We start from the raw sequence: 17,778 nt of genomic DNA, 5'->3' as shown, positions 1-17,778 counted from the left end.
GTTCCCTTAAAATGCCGAGACAGTTCGCGCAGATGTTATCGCATTCGCTTCCTTTCCGCATGTGAGCCTTTGTTGCTACATTTTAAAAGTATGGCATCGTTAGGACGCGTAATCGCGAAACACATGTATACGCAAGATACGTTTGATCCGCTGCACAAGTCATGCCCAACAATACATCGAAAAATCTCAACACATCTCAATAGTTTCTGATGGCTTCCAGTAGATTACAACAGTCCAAGCCATCAACGTTCCAACGCGTCGTTAGGCAGATCGCATGGTTATGCTGTAATCTCGTGAGATGTACTCTCGCTTGGGTGGACTGTGTCGAACAGTACCACCGCACCATCTACCGCCTCACCAATTGAGGTAGCCTGTTGTTAAGACACACGCACTGCCCATGTGCGTCCTACATTACCCGTCGGCATGACAGGACTACAAGTGTACATACATAAGAAGTTTTGAGAACGCTTCCGGCTATTGTTCGACTGTGTACGCGATTTTCTCAGTTTGTGCTTCTCTAATCTTTTTTATTCGTATCTATCTATCTATCTATCTATCTATCTATCTATCTATCTATCTATCTATCTATCTATCTATCTATCTATCTATCTATCTATCTATCTATCTATCTATCTATCTATCTATCTATCTATCTATCTATCTATCTATCTATCTATCTATCTATCTATCTATCTATCTATCTATCTATCTATCTATCTATCTATCTATCTATCTATCTATCTATCTATCTATCTATCTATCTATCTATCTATCTATCTATCTATCTATCTATCTATCTATCTATCTATCTATCTATCTATCTATCTATCTATCTATCTATCTATCTATCTATCTATCTATCTATCTATCTATCTATCTCGTTCACTATAATCAAATTAGCTCATCTTTGTTCGCCTGTTGCGATACACGTCTTTACCCGCAGCTCCCGGTGCTCTCCGGCTACAACAATCGCGGGGAACGCTCGAAGCTGAGCAGCGTGGCCACTTGGCCGAGTCGCATGCAGCCGCACTCGAAGCAGGTCAGCCAGACTTCAACCAGCGCGGTGACCCAATCCAATGGTGGTGAGTTGTCACACAGAACGATATACTCACCACTGGCCACTGAGAGTGAACGAGATGTGACGTTGTAGTTAATGCTGTAGCGGCAAGCTAATCTTTCAGAGCTGTGCGACCTTCAAATCTCGAAACACTCTTGGGACTCAATTAAAGCTGGTGGAGATGATGCCCCACAACTCAATTCTTTTTGTTGCTGTTGTCTCCTACAGCAGTCAAGAACTATGCAAAAGGAAGAATCTCGCCGGAAGCACTCAGAATTTTAAACAACTTTCGTGAAGATCGCGACATTCACATTATATGGGCACCCGCACACTCCTCCCTTCCCGGGAACGAAATAGCGCACAACCTGGCTCGAGAACTGACAGGCCGAGCAGGTGACACGCAACAAATACTGGGAACGGAGAGAGACCGGATGACCAGCTTTAACGAGATCACCAAACACTATAAATTGGGAAGGGCCCATTTCCCCCCGGCACACTCCTCGTTAAATAGACGGCAAGCGACGGCATGGCGCCTCTTACAAACAGATACATATCCGAACCCGGTGGCCTACCACCGCTACTACCCGGACCTTTACACGAATAGATGTAGATTCTGTGAAGAAAGGGCGGACCTACAACACATGGTATGGGCTTGTCCTCGTACACCCATACAGAATAAAATAATTAAAACCAGAGAGCAGTGGGAGACCGCGTTGCTCAGCTGTGCACCGGAAGACCAACGCAAGGCAATCCAGCAGGCCGAAGATGCCGCCAGGGCCCAAGGGCTCGAGGCCGTCATTTAGGTAGAGGCCTAGGTCTCAAATCTGCTGTGCACAAATAAAGTTTATTCCTCCTCCTCCTCCTCCTGTTGTCTCCTAGCAAAACGGCTTTGCAACAGATAGCTTTAAGGCTGATTTTGAGTTCAGAGCGTGGTCCATCGGGTACGATGCAAGTGCCAATTCCGAATTCCAAACAACTTGTCGCTCGGATGTTGGAATGGTTTAGAAATAAAGTCATTATTTCAATTAAGCACATTCGCATCTCCCACACTGCATCGACGCGCGACCGCGCTTATAAAAGACCTGGAATACTTTGATGCAAGCTTGAGTAGGAAGAGCATACAACTGTGGAAAGCAGGGATTCATATGGCTTTGTGCAACATGTAAAAGATAAGTAAAGAATTTGAGCACTCTTGCAGGGATGGTTTAATGGAGCGAAAGTAAGTGCTGGCAGATTGCTTTTTCCAACAACCTACATATTATATATGGTACATGGCAATGTTGAAACAGCCTGCAAATTGGATCAGTTTCTTTTATATCAAACTTACAAAGCACGGTGGCGAAGGCGTGTTGACAATTGGCGAGAGAAATGCTTAGAGAAGGAACACGGACAGAGACACGTAAGGGAGTAGGTAACAGCAGCCTTATCTATAGCAAAACTACGAAGACAACCGACAGAAAGAGAGGTGCCAAGCCACATTCAGTGATCAGTATCGGGCCAGATAGATGTCCGAAGTACATCTTTGCCGTCCCTGCGGTGAACTGTTGTTTGAAGATTTCACTTTATTGCTTGCGGCCCCTGTTCTCACACGTAGCATCATTTTTTTTCTATTTTCCTTTGCTTAGCTTTCCCTATATTTGTTTCAGTGTATACGTGGCGTTGCCAGCTGGCTGAAACTCAGTCTATATTTAAGTTTTACAGCCAACAAAAATAAGAAATATTTCTTGGTATTCCATGTCCGAGAGATGCGGTGAAATTAATCACAGCACTAAATGGTCTTGGCACCAATGATACTCGCGCGGATGAAATTCTGGTACACACACGTACACACACAAAAAAATTAAAGGAAGAAAGAAAAGAGTAAGATGTAAAACAGACCTCAAGCTATTCTTCTGAAGGCGAGCACCGAGCTGCCCTTGTGCCTGCTTCCTACTTTACCTTTAGTGTTTTTGCTATGACTTCATTTTTTTTCTCGTGGCAAGTAATGCCTCTCTTTCTCTCTCTCTCTTTTATTGTGATTCAAACGCTGTATTTACTGAGTCGCACGAGTGAAAGCATACACATGTGCGGTCAGCTTCACCGTGGTTATGTAACCGTGAAGCATTCGAATGGTTTCATATTTTATTGTCAAACAAAACACTTACGCCTTCATGCAGGCTCGATGCAAGATCGACACGTAATGCTACCAATGATTTAATATCATACTACTCATCGCTTATGCTACCGAGGTAGCTTTATTACCTCCAGCACATCTGTGCACTGTTTCGGAACTTGTTCTTTGTGTTCTTTCAAGTAGAATATCCCTACTCGAAAATAGCAAAGAAACAAAAACAAAACATGACGTGGCCACGTGGATGAACTTTCATTGTTAGGATAGAGTTTAGCAAACGCGAGACACAACGACATTTGAGAAAGCCATGGCTTTGTTCGCAATAGACGTCGTCTGAAAGAAGGACGAGCGAGTGCTTTTGAAACTGGCAGCATGCAAGCTTCAGCCGCATGGTCTTTGTTCATCGATGATTTTCTGTTCGACTAGTGCTTTCAGCGATTTCTCGTCTTTCAGGTGCGCTCTAAAAGGCTGCGCTGTGTTCGAAACACGAATCCTGTTTCGAGGGCACTTTTTGCCATATGTGGACTGTCTCTTCGTTGTGCCTTTCGTTACGTTTTCGTAGCAACCAAGCGGATTGTGACTTTCCGTGTGGAGGCAGTGTTTAGTTAAACTAAACGAATAAATGGCTTGGACTCGTGCGTTCGTGCACTTTCGCTAGTCGTGCGGCGGCGTGTGCCTCACCTTTCATCGCACGTCAGGTGTAGTATGCTATGCGAATTTTAAGTTTTTAGATCAAGGGGTTTTCGAAGCACTTGAAATATAGTACAGCCTTATACGAAGGAAGTTTCAAATTACTCTAGGGTGGACATCGGCTTATCTGCTTTTTTTTCCTCAAATGACTGCTAGTCCTTCGCTTGCTGGTTGAGACAAAAGGATTAGTAATTTGGAAGTTGTAAGCATGCGGAACAACAACAACAACAACAACAACAACAACAACAACAACAACAACAACAACAACAACAACAACAACAACAACAACAACAACAACAACAACAACAACAACAACAACAACAACAACAACAACAACAACCACATTAGTGTATAAAAGAAGCTAGAATAAAATACTTATAAAAGGAAGTGCCACCCCGGATGAATACCAAAGGGCTATCCGCCCAGAGCATCGTGCATTTTACCTGCGATAGCGAGCTGTACTTAGTGTGTTTGGTGTTTGCATTGATTCGGGTAGCTTCACGTCTGATACCTGCTGGGGCGCATTCACACCGGCGATTGAAAGAGGTTGCGTGGCCGACCATGACTGGCGACCAAGGAGCGACTCAGGGTGACCGATGTTCACACTAGCAAGCTACTTGCCCGTCTTCAATCGAAAGTCTCGCGATCGCTGCCGCTCATGCCTACTGGTACCATCATCGCCACGTGATATAAGCGTCAGCGCATGCAATCGCCCGGTCCCTGTGCTACTATTTGGTTCAGTATGTTTGCAACCGCAGGCGCGCGAGTAGAAAATATAGCGCCCGAGAGAATGACCTGAGATAGCCGCTCTTCAACCAAATCGACTATTTTCGACTAACTGCGAGTCGCGCGACCTCTGCGAATCGCCGGTGTGAATTAGCCCTTACCTGTCATCAGTGCCCCCGAGATCTGCGATCATGGAAAATCTTTCTTGTGATAACAAGTTAGGTTCCGAGTTCGCAGTGGTTTGCGCCATCTTGCCTGAAGCCTCTAATATGTCATATGTCAATTCAGCCCCCCCCCCCCCCCCATCTCCCCGCTAAACAAACAAGAAAAGGAAACACGATAAGAAACGCAAAGTTGTGCGCTGTTGTCGCGAAGGCAACAGCCGTCACTCGCCGGGTGCACGTTAGATAGCGCCACAATTCCGTACCGAAGAAATCACAGAGGTTTCACGAAGGCGAGCGCTATCTGCGCCTTGCTGGCGCAAGTTCAAGAACGCGCACCTCAAGCGACTATTGATGCGCAAAAACAGTACGCAGTCCGTAAGTTAGTGTTGTAATGCGGGCTGGACTGCCATCTTGTAGTACTAGTGCAGTACAAACCAGACGAGAAGACGAGAGGAGCACGCAAACACACTGACGTGGTGTTTTATGTGTATGTTCGTAAGCAACTGCGTAAGTTCGTGAGCCGCCACAGGCGTAAGAGAGGTGATGCCTTGCCATCGCAAGTCCTTTAGTCGCATTCTCTTCTGACGGTCCTTATTATTAGGTAAACTCTTCTGACTCTTTCTTGAAGATAGTAATGCAATGCAGATAAATATAGGATATTATGTTGGCTTGACGTTCTGACATCGCACCCTTTTGCTCGCACAGAGAACCCGGCTGGCGCGGGAAGCAAGCTCACCCCGCACCCTATCGTTCCTGAAGCGACGAGTGCTTTCGCCGGTGGCCCCGAGGAGCTTTCAAGCGGCATGCACATGTCCACCGCCGAAACTTCACTGCAGCCATCGGGCGACGAAACTGACTTCCAAGCAAGCTCCTGCGTCCTGGTAAGTAGCAATGTTCCAGCAACAGCGACAGCGACAATGGTACTTAATTGCAATAATGACGACATCGAAAACGGCGCGCTAGAGATACAGTTCTTTCGTGCGCTATATATAAGCGCAACTAGCATCAGCAACAACAATTCCTACTACTGCTGGAAGACGACGAGTGATAGGCTCGCTTCCGAACGCCCGTCTGTAATTTTAAGTCTTTTTTAGCAAGTGTAGAGCTCATTTTTACTCTTTGTGCACCTCTTTCACCGAACGCCGGTCTGGGGGTCACCGTCCTGCGAGAGAAGCACAGCAAGCGGCTCCCGAAGCGCACCGGACCGAAGCAGCGAGGCGAGCCTCCGCCGTCGGCCGCCCTTCGTGATGCTCTGATGGCATCCGTCGCAAGCCATCAGCAATCAGGTCAGCACGTTGCTTCTGTAGACCACGGAGAAGATGAGCAAGCAAGGAAAAGGCTACGTGAAGATGACATCGACACTAGAGAATCTGCAGGAGACAACGAAGAGATGGATCAGACAGCCTTCACTGTTGTCTCTTACAAAAAGAAAAGAGCCGCAGGTGTTCCTGTTATATTCAAGCCAACTCAGCCTGACAGCAGCTTATGGAAAGTAAACCCGAATCTTCTGGCTTCTGCGGTCGTGACAACAGCCCAAGAAAAGATACTCAGCCACCGTCTCAACAAGGATGGAAGCCTCATGGTGACAGTGTCTACACTTCCCGCAGCCAATCGTCTCCTCACAGTGACAGATCTATCGGGCATTCCTGTAGAAGCTCGAGTTCCATACTCCTACTCTGCCACGTACGGGAGGATACAGGACGTTCCTGTTGAGTACTCAGATGACAACCTCAAGGAGTATTTGAGCGAACAAGGCGTCATATCTGCTAAAAGGCAAGTTTTCTACGTCCCTAACGAAGATGGCGTAGTAACGGAAACCCGAAGACACTCGGTCATCCTGGAATTCGCTAAGGACGCCCCTTTACCAAACCGAGTGTCGCTTGGATTCTGCAGTTATCCCGTGACGGAATACATGGGGTCTGCTACTCAATGTTTCAGATGTCAAAGACACGGACATATAGCGAAATATTGTAAAGGCCCCATCCGCTGCAAGATATGCGCTGGTCCACATACGCATAAGGAGTGCACGTCACGTTCCCAGCCTCGGTGTGCAAACTGTGGAGCTGAGCATGCTGCGTCATACGGAGGGTGTCCTAAAAAGAAATCAGCCACTCTTGCACGGACTATGGAGCAAATCCAAGGAAAAGTACGGAAACGACGAGAACCACCACCGAATCCGGATGTGATGTATACATCTACAAACCAAAAGCAACACGACACGGTGCAGCGCAGCGACACGAATTTGAAAAAGTCCTACGCCTCAGTCGTGAAAGAAAACCAGCAAAGGCCTTCAACTGCAACGAATCCATCAATGCCCTCAAGTGATATAACCTCAACCCCACGACAGCAACAAGTGTCCTCAAGGTCGCAGCAGAAGAACAGGAAGAACCAAAAAAGGTCGTTAGATGGTAGCACTGCAAATGAGATATCAAGTGTGCTGATTCCCATGAAGTTCGCCGCACTCAAGGCTATTCTCCGTGCCAGCCCATCGTTTAAGAGCATCCCTGAAGTAGAGGCCATCCTGGCTTTGGAACCGCTAGTGTCGTCTTCTTTCACGGCGCAAAGCCGTGATTCTTCGCAGTAGCAACGATGGCTTCGCCAACAATCGTCTCACAAGCGGTGTCCACCAACAAACACTTCCGCACATGTACTATATTCCAGTGGAACGCTCGCGGATTGCGCTCGAAGTTAGCAGACTTTAAGCATCTTACGCGAGTGTACCGATTCCCTTTTTTAGTCATTTCTGAGTCTCGCGTCGACGAGCACTTTAGGATAAAGGGGTATTATTTTCATCATTCAAGACGACAAAATGGAATTAGCCGACTGCTCGTTGGATTTCGCAACGACATACCTGCCTCTGCGATTGACGTAACACCACATGACAAGAACGAATATATTTGCGCAACCACAGTGATTGCATCCAAAGTGTTTACCCTAATCGGCGTCTACTTGGAACCAGGATCACCTTTCGACGTGACCAGATTGGAAAACTTGTTGACAAACACTCAGTCGCCACATATTATTTGTGGCGATTTCAACGCACATAACGAGATCTGGGGCAGTTCACATACATGTGGTCGGGGTGCCAAGCTGGCGAAGCTTTTTGCAAAATACAATATAGAGCCCTTGAACGATGGCAGCATAACGTACCTGAAAAATCCGACGACTGTTAGCTGCATTGACATCACATTCGTATCAAGTCAAGTGGCCCCGATGTTCGGATGGTGTACAGATTTCGAGACTCGAGGTAGTGATCACTACCCGATCCTAATCTCTGCCCTTCATTTTCGGACGTCGCCCAGAAAAGTGAAACTGAAGTCGGTAGACTGGGAAGCTTACACAGCAGCCATAGACAAAGGAATCACAGCCTCGACTACAAATACAGAAATAATACCGACAATAGCTCATTGCCTCAAACAAAGTACCCGCTCTGCCACTAAGCATTGTAATGTACCAACAAACGACGAGGAATTTGAAAGGTTATGTGCCATTCGAAGGCGTGCCGAAAGGAAGGCTCTACGTACTAAGAATATCGAAGACCTCAGAACTTGTCGACGGGCACAAAGGCATATACGACGTTACCTCACCAAACTGGACCGAAAAAGGTGGAGGGACTTTTGTGGGACACTGGACATACGACAACCGCTGAGCAAAATCTGGCGAGTCGTCAGAGGCATTCGCAAAGAGCCGCAACAGCTTTATCCTTTTATCGCCCTCTCATTACATGAACGCGCATCCCTGAAAGAGGTGGCAGAGCAGTACTGCAGGCTCCTTTCCAACGGGGCACAACCTTTGCGGCAAATTGCAAGTCGTCAGCCTAGTCCACCTCGAGCTACCCTTCCTGACTTAGAATTACCATTCACCATCGAAGAGCTCACGGCAGCAATCAGCGACGTAAACAAGCGATCATCACCTGGCCATGACGGCGTGAGCTATGAAGCGCTCGCAAAACTATGCCACACATCTCGCCTACGCTTTCTGGAGTACTACAACGCCTCATGGATAACTGGGGAGGTTCCTACGGAATGGAAGCTTGCGAAAGTCATTCCTATATTGAAACCATCAAAGCAGCCAACGAATTACGCCTCCTTCAGACCCATATCTCTGCTTAGCTGCGTAGGGAAGCTATTCGAAAAAATGATCTACAAACGACTAAATTGGTTCCTGGAAACTGCAAAAGTTTACCCGGAGGAAATGAATGGCTTCCGGCAAAATAGATCCGCAATTGATAATGTCATTGCCTTGGTTTCATCACTTGAAGAGGAATTGGTCTCTGGAAACATACCTACTGCATTATTTTTAGACATTCAGGCAGCATATGATTCGGTCTATCATACAGCGATACTTGACGCTTTGGAAACTCTTGGTCTTGGAGGACGGCTCTACGCATGGATTGCAGACTATCTTCAAGGACGCCAACTTTTCATGTGTACCCCGGATGGCCCCACAGCGCTTTATGCCGTCGAGAAGGGAGTGCCACAAGGAGCTGTGTTAAGCCCGATATTATTTAATTTAGTCCTCATCCATCTGAAAAGAAACCTGCCCCCTGGCGTCAAAATCACACTGTATGCGGACGACATCTGCATTTGGAGTGCGGCGCGTTCCCGCAGTACCACCCAACAACGCCTCCAGAGAGCGCTAGCAAATATATCGGCCTACCTAAATCCAAGGGGTCTGAAATTGTCCCCCGACAAAAGCGTTGCCATGGCTTTCACGCGGAGGCGTATGGAAAAATACCCACTAATGTTGAGTGGTCGCGCCCTTCCATACGTCAAGACGCAAAGGTTTCTTGGAGTGACGATCGATAGGAACCTCACATGGTCGCCCCAAGTGAAAAAATTGAGTGAGAAGATTTCCTCGGCGTCGCACGTATTCCGATTTTTAGCCGGATCACAGTGGGGCAGCAACTGTCGATCAATGGTGCTCCTCCATAAGGCCTACGTCGACGGAACACTACGATATTACCTCCCGATCCTGCACAAAGTGTCTCCCACAAGCAAGAGAAAACTCGAGGCAGCACGAAACAACTGCCTTCGCGTATGTCTTGGCCTTCCGAAGGGGTCGTCCCGCTCAGGGACTGTAGCAGAAGCCGGATGCCTGCCTCTGGAAGTGCTATGTTCGCAGGAGACACTTCGGATACACCTCCGCCACGTCATTCATACGAAGAATCACTTTTTAAAGGATATTTCCAGAACCCGTGCGACATCCAGCTTTGGGCAGGCCGTCGGAAGCATATCTATTTCGATTCCTGCTCAGGCGTCACAAATTATGCCGCGAAACATTTCTCCATGGACACTGTCCCCACTGGAAATCGTGCCATACATACCTGGAATCAGTTAGAAAAAGAAAATGCCTCAAGCAGCGACTTATCAGATAGCTTTAGAATATATGCACAAAGAATACGCAGCCGCAACGGACATTTTCACAGATGGCTCTACAACTCCACATCGTTCATCATGCGGACTTTTTGTTCCCTCTACAGGACAACGATTCTCGTTTCGTCTTGAGCGAGCGACATCATCTACTTCAGCGGAGCTCTATGGCATTAAGGAGGCCCTTGTGTATATACTTCGACAGCAGCCGACAAAGACATGGGTGATATTCACAGACTCAAAAGCAGCCCTACAAAGTATATGGAACAGGCACAAGCGTTGCAATAATCAACCAGCAACATTTGACATTGCTTATCTTCACCACAGGGCTAAGATTGCTGGGCATTGCATAAAGTTCCAGTGGATACCTGGCCATGCCGGCATTTCGGGAAATGAAAGAGCGGACGAAGCTGCCAGAAATGGACTCCAATACCGCAAATTCAGAAGAACATATTTTACAAAAGCCGACGCTTCAACTATGGCAAAAAAATATGCCTATCAAGAAAAAGACCGCATCTTGAATCTGCCGCTTCACCAAGACACCTTCCTACGTTACATTGACCCAGAAATGAGACCGAAAATTCCACGACCACTTCCTCGACACTTAGAGACATTGTACCATCGTCTTCGACTGAACATGGCATACACGAACAATTATCTGTACCGCATAGGACTTACCACTAGCCCATACTGTGATAACTGTCGCAACTTAGAGACAATTGAGCACGTATTACTAGAATGCCCCGCGTACCGCGACGAGAGACAATTTTTTGAGCACCAAATGGACATGATTTGCCCCGAACCGTTAACGTTACCGACCATCTTAGGTCCAATGCCCGGCCCTTCGAAACAGCGACGGGTTTTGGATTTATTGTTCAAATACCTGACAGAAATTGGTCAAATAGGAAAGCTTTAAGAATTGCATCCTTCCTATACAAAAGCCTAAATTTACCCGCCATGTCACCTGTAAAAATTAGTATCAGGTCCAGTAGGACATTTCATATTTATTTTTATCCTTTTTTTTTCTCCCACTCTTATCTGGAATCTTTTAATCCCATTCCCCATCCCTATACAGAGTAGCATGCCAGCGGTTATATACGCGCCGGCAAAATTCTCTGTTTTTCTAATAAAGAGCCCTCTCTCTCTCTCTCTCTCTCCTACTACTGCTGCTGTTGCTGATAATAGTCCTGCTACAGCTACTATTACTACTAATACTACCACTACCGCTGCTACTACTACAACTACTATTACTTATAGTGCTGGGTCAATTTACTACTAATACTACAACAGCTTCTACTACTACTAATAATACCACTACGACTACTGATAGTGCTGGTACACTACTGCTACTGATACTAATGCTGCTACTACAGCGTTCCGATGCTGAACGTGGGTTCAGGGGTTCAAGTCCAAGGCGCAGAGGGCGCATTACAATCTGGGAAAAATGCAAAAACGCTCATGTATTTTTATATTGTGGCATTCAGCAGCAATGAGATGTTAAACACAGTTAGCTACTGCTACTACTGCAACTACCACTTCTATATAGCGACTGTTATCAGTATATGCCAACGGCCTTTAATGGCCGATGATTTATGGTCACCAATAATTGAGTTGAGAGAATCAAAGAGTCACTCAGCCAGGGATCTTTTTTGTTTTTGTTTTTATTATCCTTTGGCAGGACCTAAGCAAGGCAGAAGACGGGAACACGGAGAACAGGCTGTTCGCTCCTGACGCGAGAAGTGCGGGCGGTGCCGTGGCCATCCACAACTCGCACCACGCGCTCATCATCAGCCCCGTCCCTGAGACGCGGCCACTCCTGGAAGTGGCCAGCACCGCCAACACCGAAGGAAGCGACGACGGTCAAGACAAGTGAGTGATTCTGTTACGCCCTGCGTTGAATGCATGATTGAACTTTATTCCCCTTTTAAGAGAAGGGAGGGGCCGGGAGGGCGGGGGGGGGGGGGGGGAGGTCTAAGTACTCCAGTCCCAGCAGGCGTCCGTCACCACATTATGTGGATAGACGTCCGTCTACCAGTCGTGGTAGGCCTCCGCTACCTCCTCAGCCCACCTCAGGATTCGGTCCTGTAGGGTGGGATCGGAGCTGCGCAGGGCCGTCTCCCACAGCTCCTCGCTACTAATTAATGGTTTGAGCGTGCTTGGGGGAGTTTCGATGGCGCATTTGCCACAGGATATGGGAGAGATCTTGCGCAGATGTCGCGGTACCGCGTGACTCGGTGGCTCCACGTGTATAAAGTGCGCAGCAAATAGCAAGCGAATACGATACATTAATAAAATCGCAATCATGGACGCATAGTGAGGCTGACACAGCACCGAACTCTACAAACGTCATACAACTGTTCGCTCAGAAGAAGAATAAAAAAGAACTCCGTAAAATCAAGCTCACTTCGAACGTCGCGCGCACTCTCTTATCGCTTTTCTATAAAGTACGGGCGGGCAAAAATCTGCTTTTTCGAAGACGAATTGGATGTTAAACACTACGTATTCGTATTAACATTCGAAAATACCCGCCGTGGTTGATCAGTGGCTATGGTGTTGGGCTGCTGAGCACGAGGTCGCGGGATCGAATCCCGGCCACGGCGGCCGCATTTCGATGGGGGCGAAATGCGAAAACACCCGTGTGCTTAGATTTAGGTGCACGTTAAAGAACCCCAGGTGGTCAAAATTTCCGGAGTCCTCCACTACGGCGTGCCTCATAATCAGAAAGTGGTTTTGGCACGTAAAACCCCAAATATTAAAAAAAATTAAACATTCGAAAATGAGCTATTCGGTTGTTTCGAATAGTGAAACTAACCCAATACTTCGCATCAACCGACCGTTGAGTCTTGGTACTCTTATCCGTATGCTAAACAAAGCACCCTAAATTATCAAAAGTGAGACAGCGACAGCAGTTTTAGAAGCAGTGCAGAAACAGAATGAATAATGCAAGTTTTATTTTTACTTTCGCCGCGTGAGCCTACATAATCACCTATCAGTTTTGCTTGTTTTATGTCATTTATTTTTTTGTCTAACTAACCATGCAGCATTACTAACCTTTACGTCGCGACCAGTGATGTCTCCATTGCAATGGGCCCTTTGATACTTGTTTAAAGCCCGTAAGGGCTTCCGCAGTTCTTTTTCCCCTACAACTTCTGATTGTTTTTCGGCAACCAATTAGTGTTTTTGGAAAGCTCCATTTTATGCAGCAACCATTACCTTTTGGAAAGGTTGTCTGCAACCAGGCTTAGACTTTAAGGACTTTCAGAGGCCATTCGTGCAGCTTGTTAATGACAATTGGTGATATTTTCTTAAAACTGATCCTTTGTTCCCGATAGTTAGCTGTACACGTTTCAAATCAGCGCAGGCGTGCTTCCAAATTATAGAAAAATAAATATTCCTCCTGTATATATGCATATGCGTCTGCGTTTCACTATTAAATTATCCAGTCAATATTTCTTTGTTCAGAATACGCCTATTTGATTATTATACATACTATTCGTATTTGATTAGTATTTGAAAACGTTGAAATCCGTCTACCTCCTATAAGAATGTGTCTATGAGGATTGTTTTAAAGGCTCTGTTCGTTTACTTAGGTCCCACACGTAGTCCTTCGGTTGTAGTCTTGTTCTGAAATATCGCCATAAGGAGCTTCAAGCTGACAAAACGTTTATATCATCTTGAATAAAACTAGGGAATACAAGCGCCTCGATTATTATCATTCTGCTGATTAACACGGACTAAAGATCTTTTGCGGGGTCATAAAGGGAAAGTCAATTTTGCCTGTTTAAGTATAGATAACAAAGCGTTTTAAGCATTTGCTTCGCTGAGTGGCAGGAACGCGGGATTTCAAACGCTACAACGTTCGGCACTCTCGAGAATACTCGTAAAGTAGGCAATCTCTAAATCAATGTCCGGCTCCCTCACTCTGCCAGGCTTTGAAATCGTTTCGTCGACGCGTGACAAACTTCACTCGTCAGCGTGCGAGAGTTGTTCGTTGAGGACATTGTTTCGCTGTAGCGTAATACGCAAGTCAGCCAATCGGGGTCTCTTACACGTGTACTCAGCTCATGGTTGAGAAACAGCGTGAGTACGAGACGGATGCCAAACAACACAGATGGCGCCGTTGCAGCTGATGTTCTAGCCCTCTAAATTGTGTAAATAGGGAAATGGGAAATAATTTCTGTGGAAGCCCGCAAAGTGGAGGAAGATTCACAAACAGGAAAATTTTCCCTTTGATAAACAGGGATAGCGTGAAGCCTGTGTAATCTGAGCTGAAAGAAAAAAGGAAAGGACTCCGGAAATTTCGACCCCCTTGGGCTCTTTAACGTGTACCTAAATCTAAGTACACGGGTGTTTTGTCATTTCGATGGGGGCGGAATGCGGCCGCCGTGGCCGGGATTCGATCCCACTACCTCCGTGCTCAGCAGCCCAACACCATAGCCACTGAGCAACCACGGCGGGTCTATAATGCTTTCGCATTAGAAAAAGAAAATTACTACTTTTCTCTGCGCACGTATGGAAGCGCGTGCTGCCTCAAGCTCACTCACTCAAAGGGACACTAAATAAGAGTAATGAGTTGATCTGAATTGGTTAATTACATTCTTTGAAGTGCTGCCATTTCCTCAGCTTTCCTTACATATTGTGAGCACAATGTAAAGCCTGTTAAGCCCACCGTGCTGAGGAGCACACGCTTGATGTGAACACCATCGATGTGAAGACAACTGTTGCTTCATCATGGTCATGGAGTCCAGGCGCCGTACAGGCAATTTGGGCCGCTTAGTCGGGCTTTTTGAATAATAAAGTGCGCCGTATAAATCTATCTTTGGAGCAGCTTTCCTTACTTCGAAGTCGCTATAAAATTTCGTCAACTGATCGGTCATGTCACTAGAAAAGAAAGTCGCCAGTCAATAATAAAAAAAAAATGAAACGTCGCTAAACCGACCCAAAAGCCGCTAACCCTAGCGGCGAGATCGCTTAAGCGACAACAGTGCTCCCAGCCGACGTGCATGCAACGTACAGCCGAAGAAACGCGATGTGAGGAGTGAAAATTACGGACCTCTGGCTGAGATGAAACACGCAATGAAGTTGTATATTCCAGGGAGATAGACACAAGGCAACTTTTATTTTGTAACTCTCGATAATCACGGTTCAAAGGAAATTCTGGACTCCGACACAGGTTGAGCTGCTGGCTGTGCTTTGATTGACATTTGATGCACCGACTCCACCACCGTCGGCTTTCACCGCCACCGAACAAAAGCCGTTGCGGAGTTCTCCTTAAGACCTCGGCCGTGAAAACAAATAAGACGTCCCAAGGCCGTTGACACCACTGCAGAGAACAACGGGCGCACTTGCGAGATCATGCACCATGTTGCTGGACTGCGCGAGACAGATTGTAGACGTCAGGCATCGGGGTAGAAATCTCGAGAGAGTCACGTATGCGGTTGTGCCGAGGCGATCGAACAGCTGGTCCTTCGCGTTCGCTTCTGTTTGCGGAGACGTCTGCGGCGCGCACGCCTCCGGGGATGCGGACAAAAAACGTGCAGGAAAGAGGTTCCGTTTGGGGACAACGGCCTCGCTTTGCTTCGGAGCAGCGGCGCCGCTTCGGTTTCTCAGGTTTACGACACTGTCGGTCGTGTGACGTCAAGCGCTCTCCTCGGATGTGTTCCTCCACTATCCTGCGTTGTTTGCATGCTCCGTGTACGTTGAGGGAAGCTCCCTTTTCCATCCGAGCATACGTCCACTCTATCCACGTGCAAACAAGATTACAAAATTGCGTGTCCTATTCGGTGGCTCGCTCTTCTTCTAGGATGACATTTCGAGCAAAGTGTCGCTAGCATTCTCACGCCTATCTCTTTCCTCTGTGCACGTGTGGGAGCGCGTGCTGTCTCAAGCGAGTTCACTCAAAGGGACACTGAATAGGACAAATAGGTTGTGCTGAATTGGTGAATTGTATGCTTGTAAGTGCTGACATTGCGCGTGTGTGCTGCAAATCCAGTAGAGACGGGAGAACGAATTGTCAGTAACTGCACCACTCTAAAAATTGCCGCAATACTTCCCCACGGTGCGATGAATTTCGGCCACGCCTACACAGCGCTAGCTATTATTTTTGCGATAAACAAGAACTGCATTACACTCTGAAGGATCCAAAAACTAGGCACACCGAGTTTAGAGAGCTTCTTCTCGGAAAAATTGACTTAAGCATGTTAAAATTCTTTGAAATTCATTAAGTAACACTGGCGTACTGGTTCTAGAAAACTGGTGCGCGAAAGAATTCAAAAATGTTAGTTTAAAAATGGAAAGTTAGGAATTCTTTTTCTCCGATGCCAACCAACTTTTTTCAGCCACATAAATGAATAAAAAGTATTGAAAGAGTACTTCACCATTCTATATTCACTTGACTTGCCTTTTGTGTCCATTTAAACATGTAATCAATCAATCAATCAATCAATCAATCAATCAATCAATCAATCAATCAATCGGTCAGTCGGTCAGTCGGTCGGTCAGTCAGTCAGTCAGTCAGTCAGTCAGTCGGTCGGTCGGTCGGTCGGTCGGTCGGTCGGTCGGTCAGTCAGTCAGTCAGTCAGTCAGTCAGTCAGTCAATCAATCAATCAATCAATCAATCAATCAATCAATCAATCAATCAATCAATCAATCAATCAATCAATCAATCAATCAATCAATCAATCAATCAATCAATCAATCAATCAATCAATCAATCAATCAAAATAAATAAATAAATCGTATTTACATACGGCTACAATACACCAACCTCCTCTTTCTGTGTTTCTGGTCTGTGCAGTCATCTCCAATACTAGCCGAAGCCAACAACTCCATCGGGGCCAAACAACATCAACTGGAAGGGCTAAGCCCAGCTGTCGTTGTCCTGTATGAAGCATGGAAATTCCTACTATGCACCAACGTGCATCGTAGGAATTTCATATCATCTTGCCATTTAGCATCAAAACGCTGTACATTGGCGGCCATGCCGCGTTGAATTTACCATGGATAAAGCCGCGCCACGTCACAGGGACTTGGTCGCCTGACCTGGCCAGCCTATAGGTAAGCTAGCTTCCTTCAGGAGTTTTGCTTTTTTACTGAAGAAATAGAACACATCATCGTACAATATCCTGCAAAAAAAAAAATACTTATGTGCTGTATGTTTCTTGGCAGTACCTAACGTCACGCGTCTATCTCTCTCCAGCAAAGCAAGCCTTTTAAAACTAACCACGATGTCTTCTTTCTTTTTTACTTTCTCTAACAGATATTTACATGTTCTGGAGACGGGTCACAAGTCTGGCCAAGTTCTATGTGACTCCAGCCCCATTGCCTGAAAGACAAGCATCAAATATACCGTTGTTTTCTTTTCTATCACTGTCTGGTTCTCTCATGTGTACGACGGTATGCACAACCACGATGACAAGAAGGAATTGTAGCATACTTTTCTTTCGTTGTGGCAGATCTTCAAGGTTTCGTGCGGTAGCAAACATTTGAGGGCGCAGTGTCGTGTCATATTTTTTTTTTCTCTACCACAGTGTGCTTCTTCATCTCTGTCTTTTTTTTTCTCTCGATGTTCTAGCGTTTACTTTAAATGAGGCTTTATGTTTGCCAATAATAGACTATCTTGAGATTCTATTCTATGAAGCGTCTGTCATCTAGTCAGCA

At 46.3% G+C, this 17,778-nt stretch overlaps 1 protein-coding gene across 1 annotated transcript in view; it reads left to right on the top strand.

The window, feature by feature from the left end:
- LOC135914212 (uncharacterized) overlaps nt 1–17,484 on the top strand; it is a 58,921-nt gene extending 41,437 nt beyond the window's left edge. The window contains exons 7-11 of the mRNA XM_065446963.1: nt 944–1,082; nt 5,453–5,628; nt 11,798–11,988; nt 16,916–17,175; nt 17,378–17,484. Of these exons, the coding sequence (XP_065303035.1) occupies nt 944–1,082; nt 5,453–5,628; nt 11,798–11,988; nt 16,916–16,931 (522 nt within the window). The 3' untranslated portion in view covers nt 16,932–17,175; nt 17,378–17,484. The remainder of the gene's footprint in view (nt 1–943; nt 1,083–5,452; nt 5,629–11,797; nt 11,989–16,915; nt 17,176–17,377) is intronic.
- The last annotated feature ends 294 nt before the right edge of the window (nt 17,485–17,778 follow it).

The sequence above is a fragment of the Dermacentor albipictus genome, chromosome 3, assembly GCF_038994185.2.
Source record: "Dermacentor albipictus isolate Rhodes 1998 colony chromosome 3, USDA_Dalb.pri_finalv2, whole genome shotgun sequence".
Taxonomy (NCBI): Eukaryota; Metazoa; Arthropoda; class Arachnida; order Ixodida; family Ixodidae; genus Dermacentor; species Dermacentor albipictus.
Note: the sequence above shows the minus strand (reverse complement) of the source record. Positions and strands in the feature narration are given on the sequence as shown.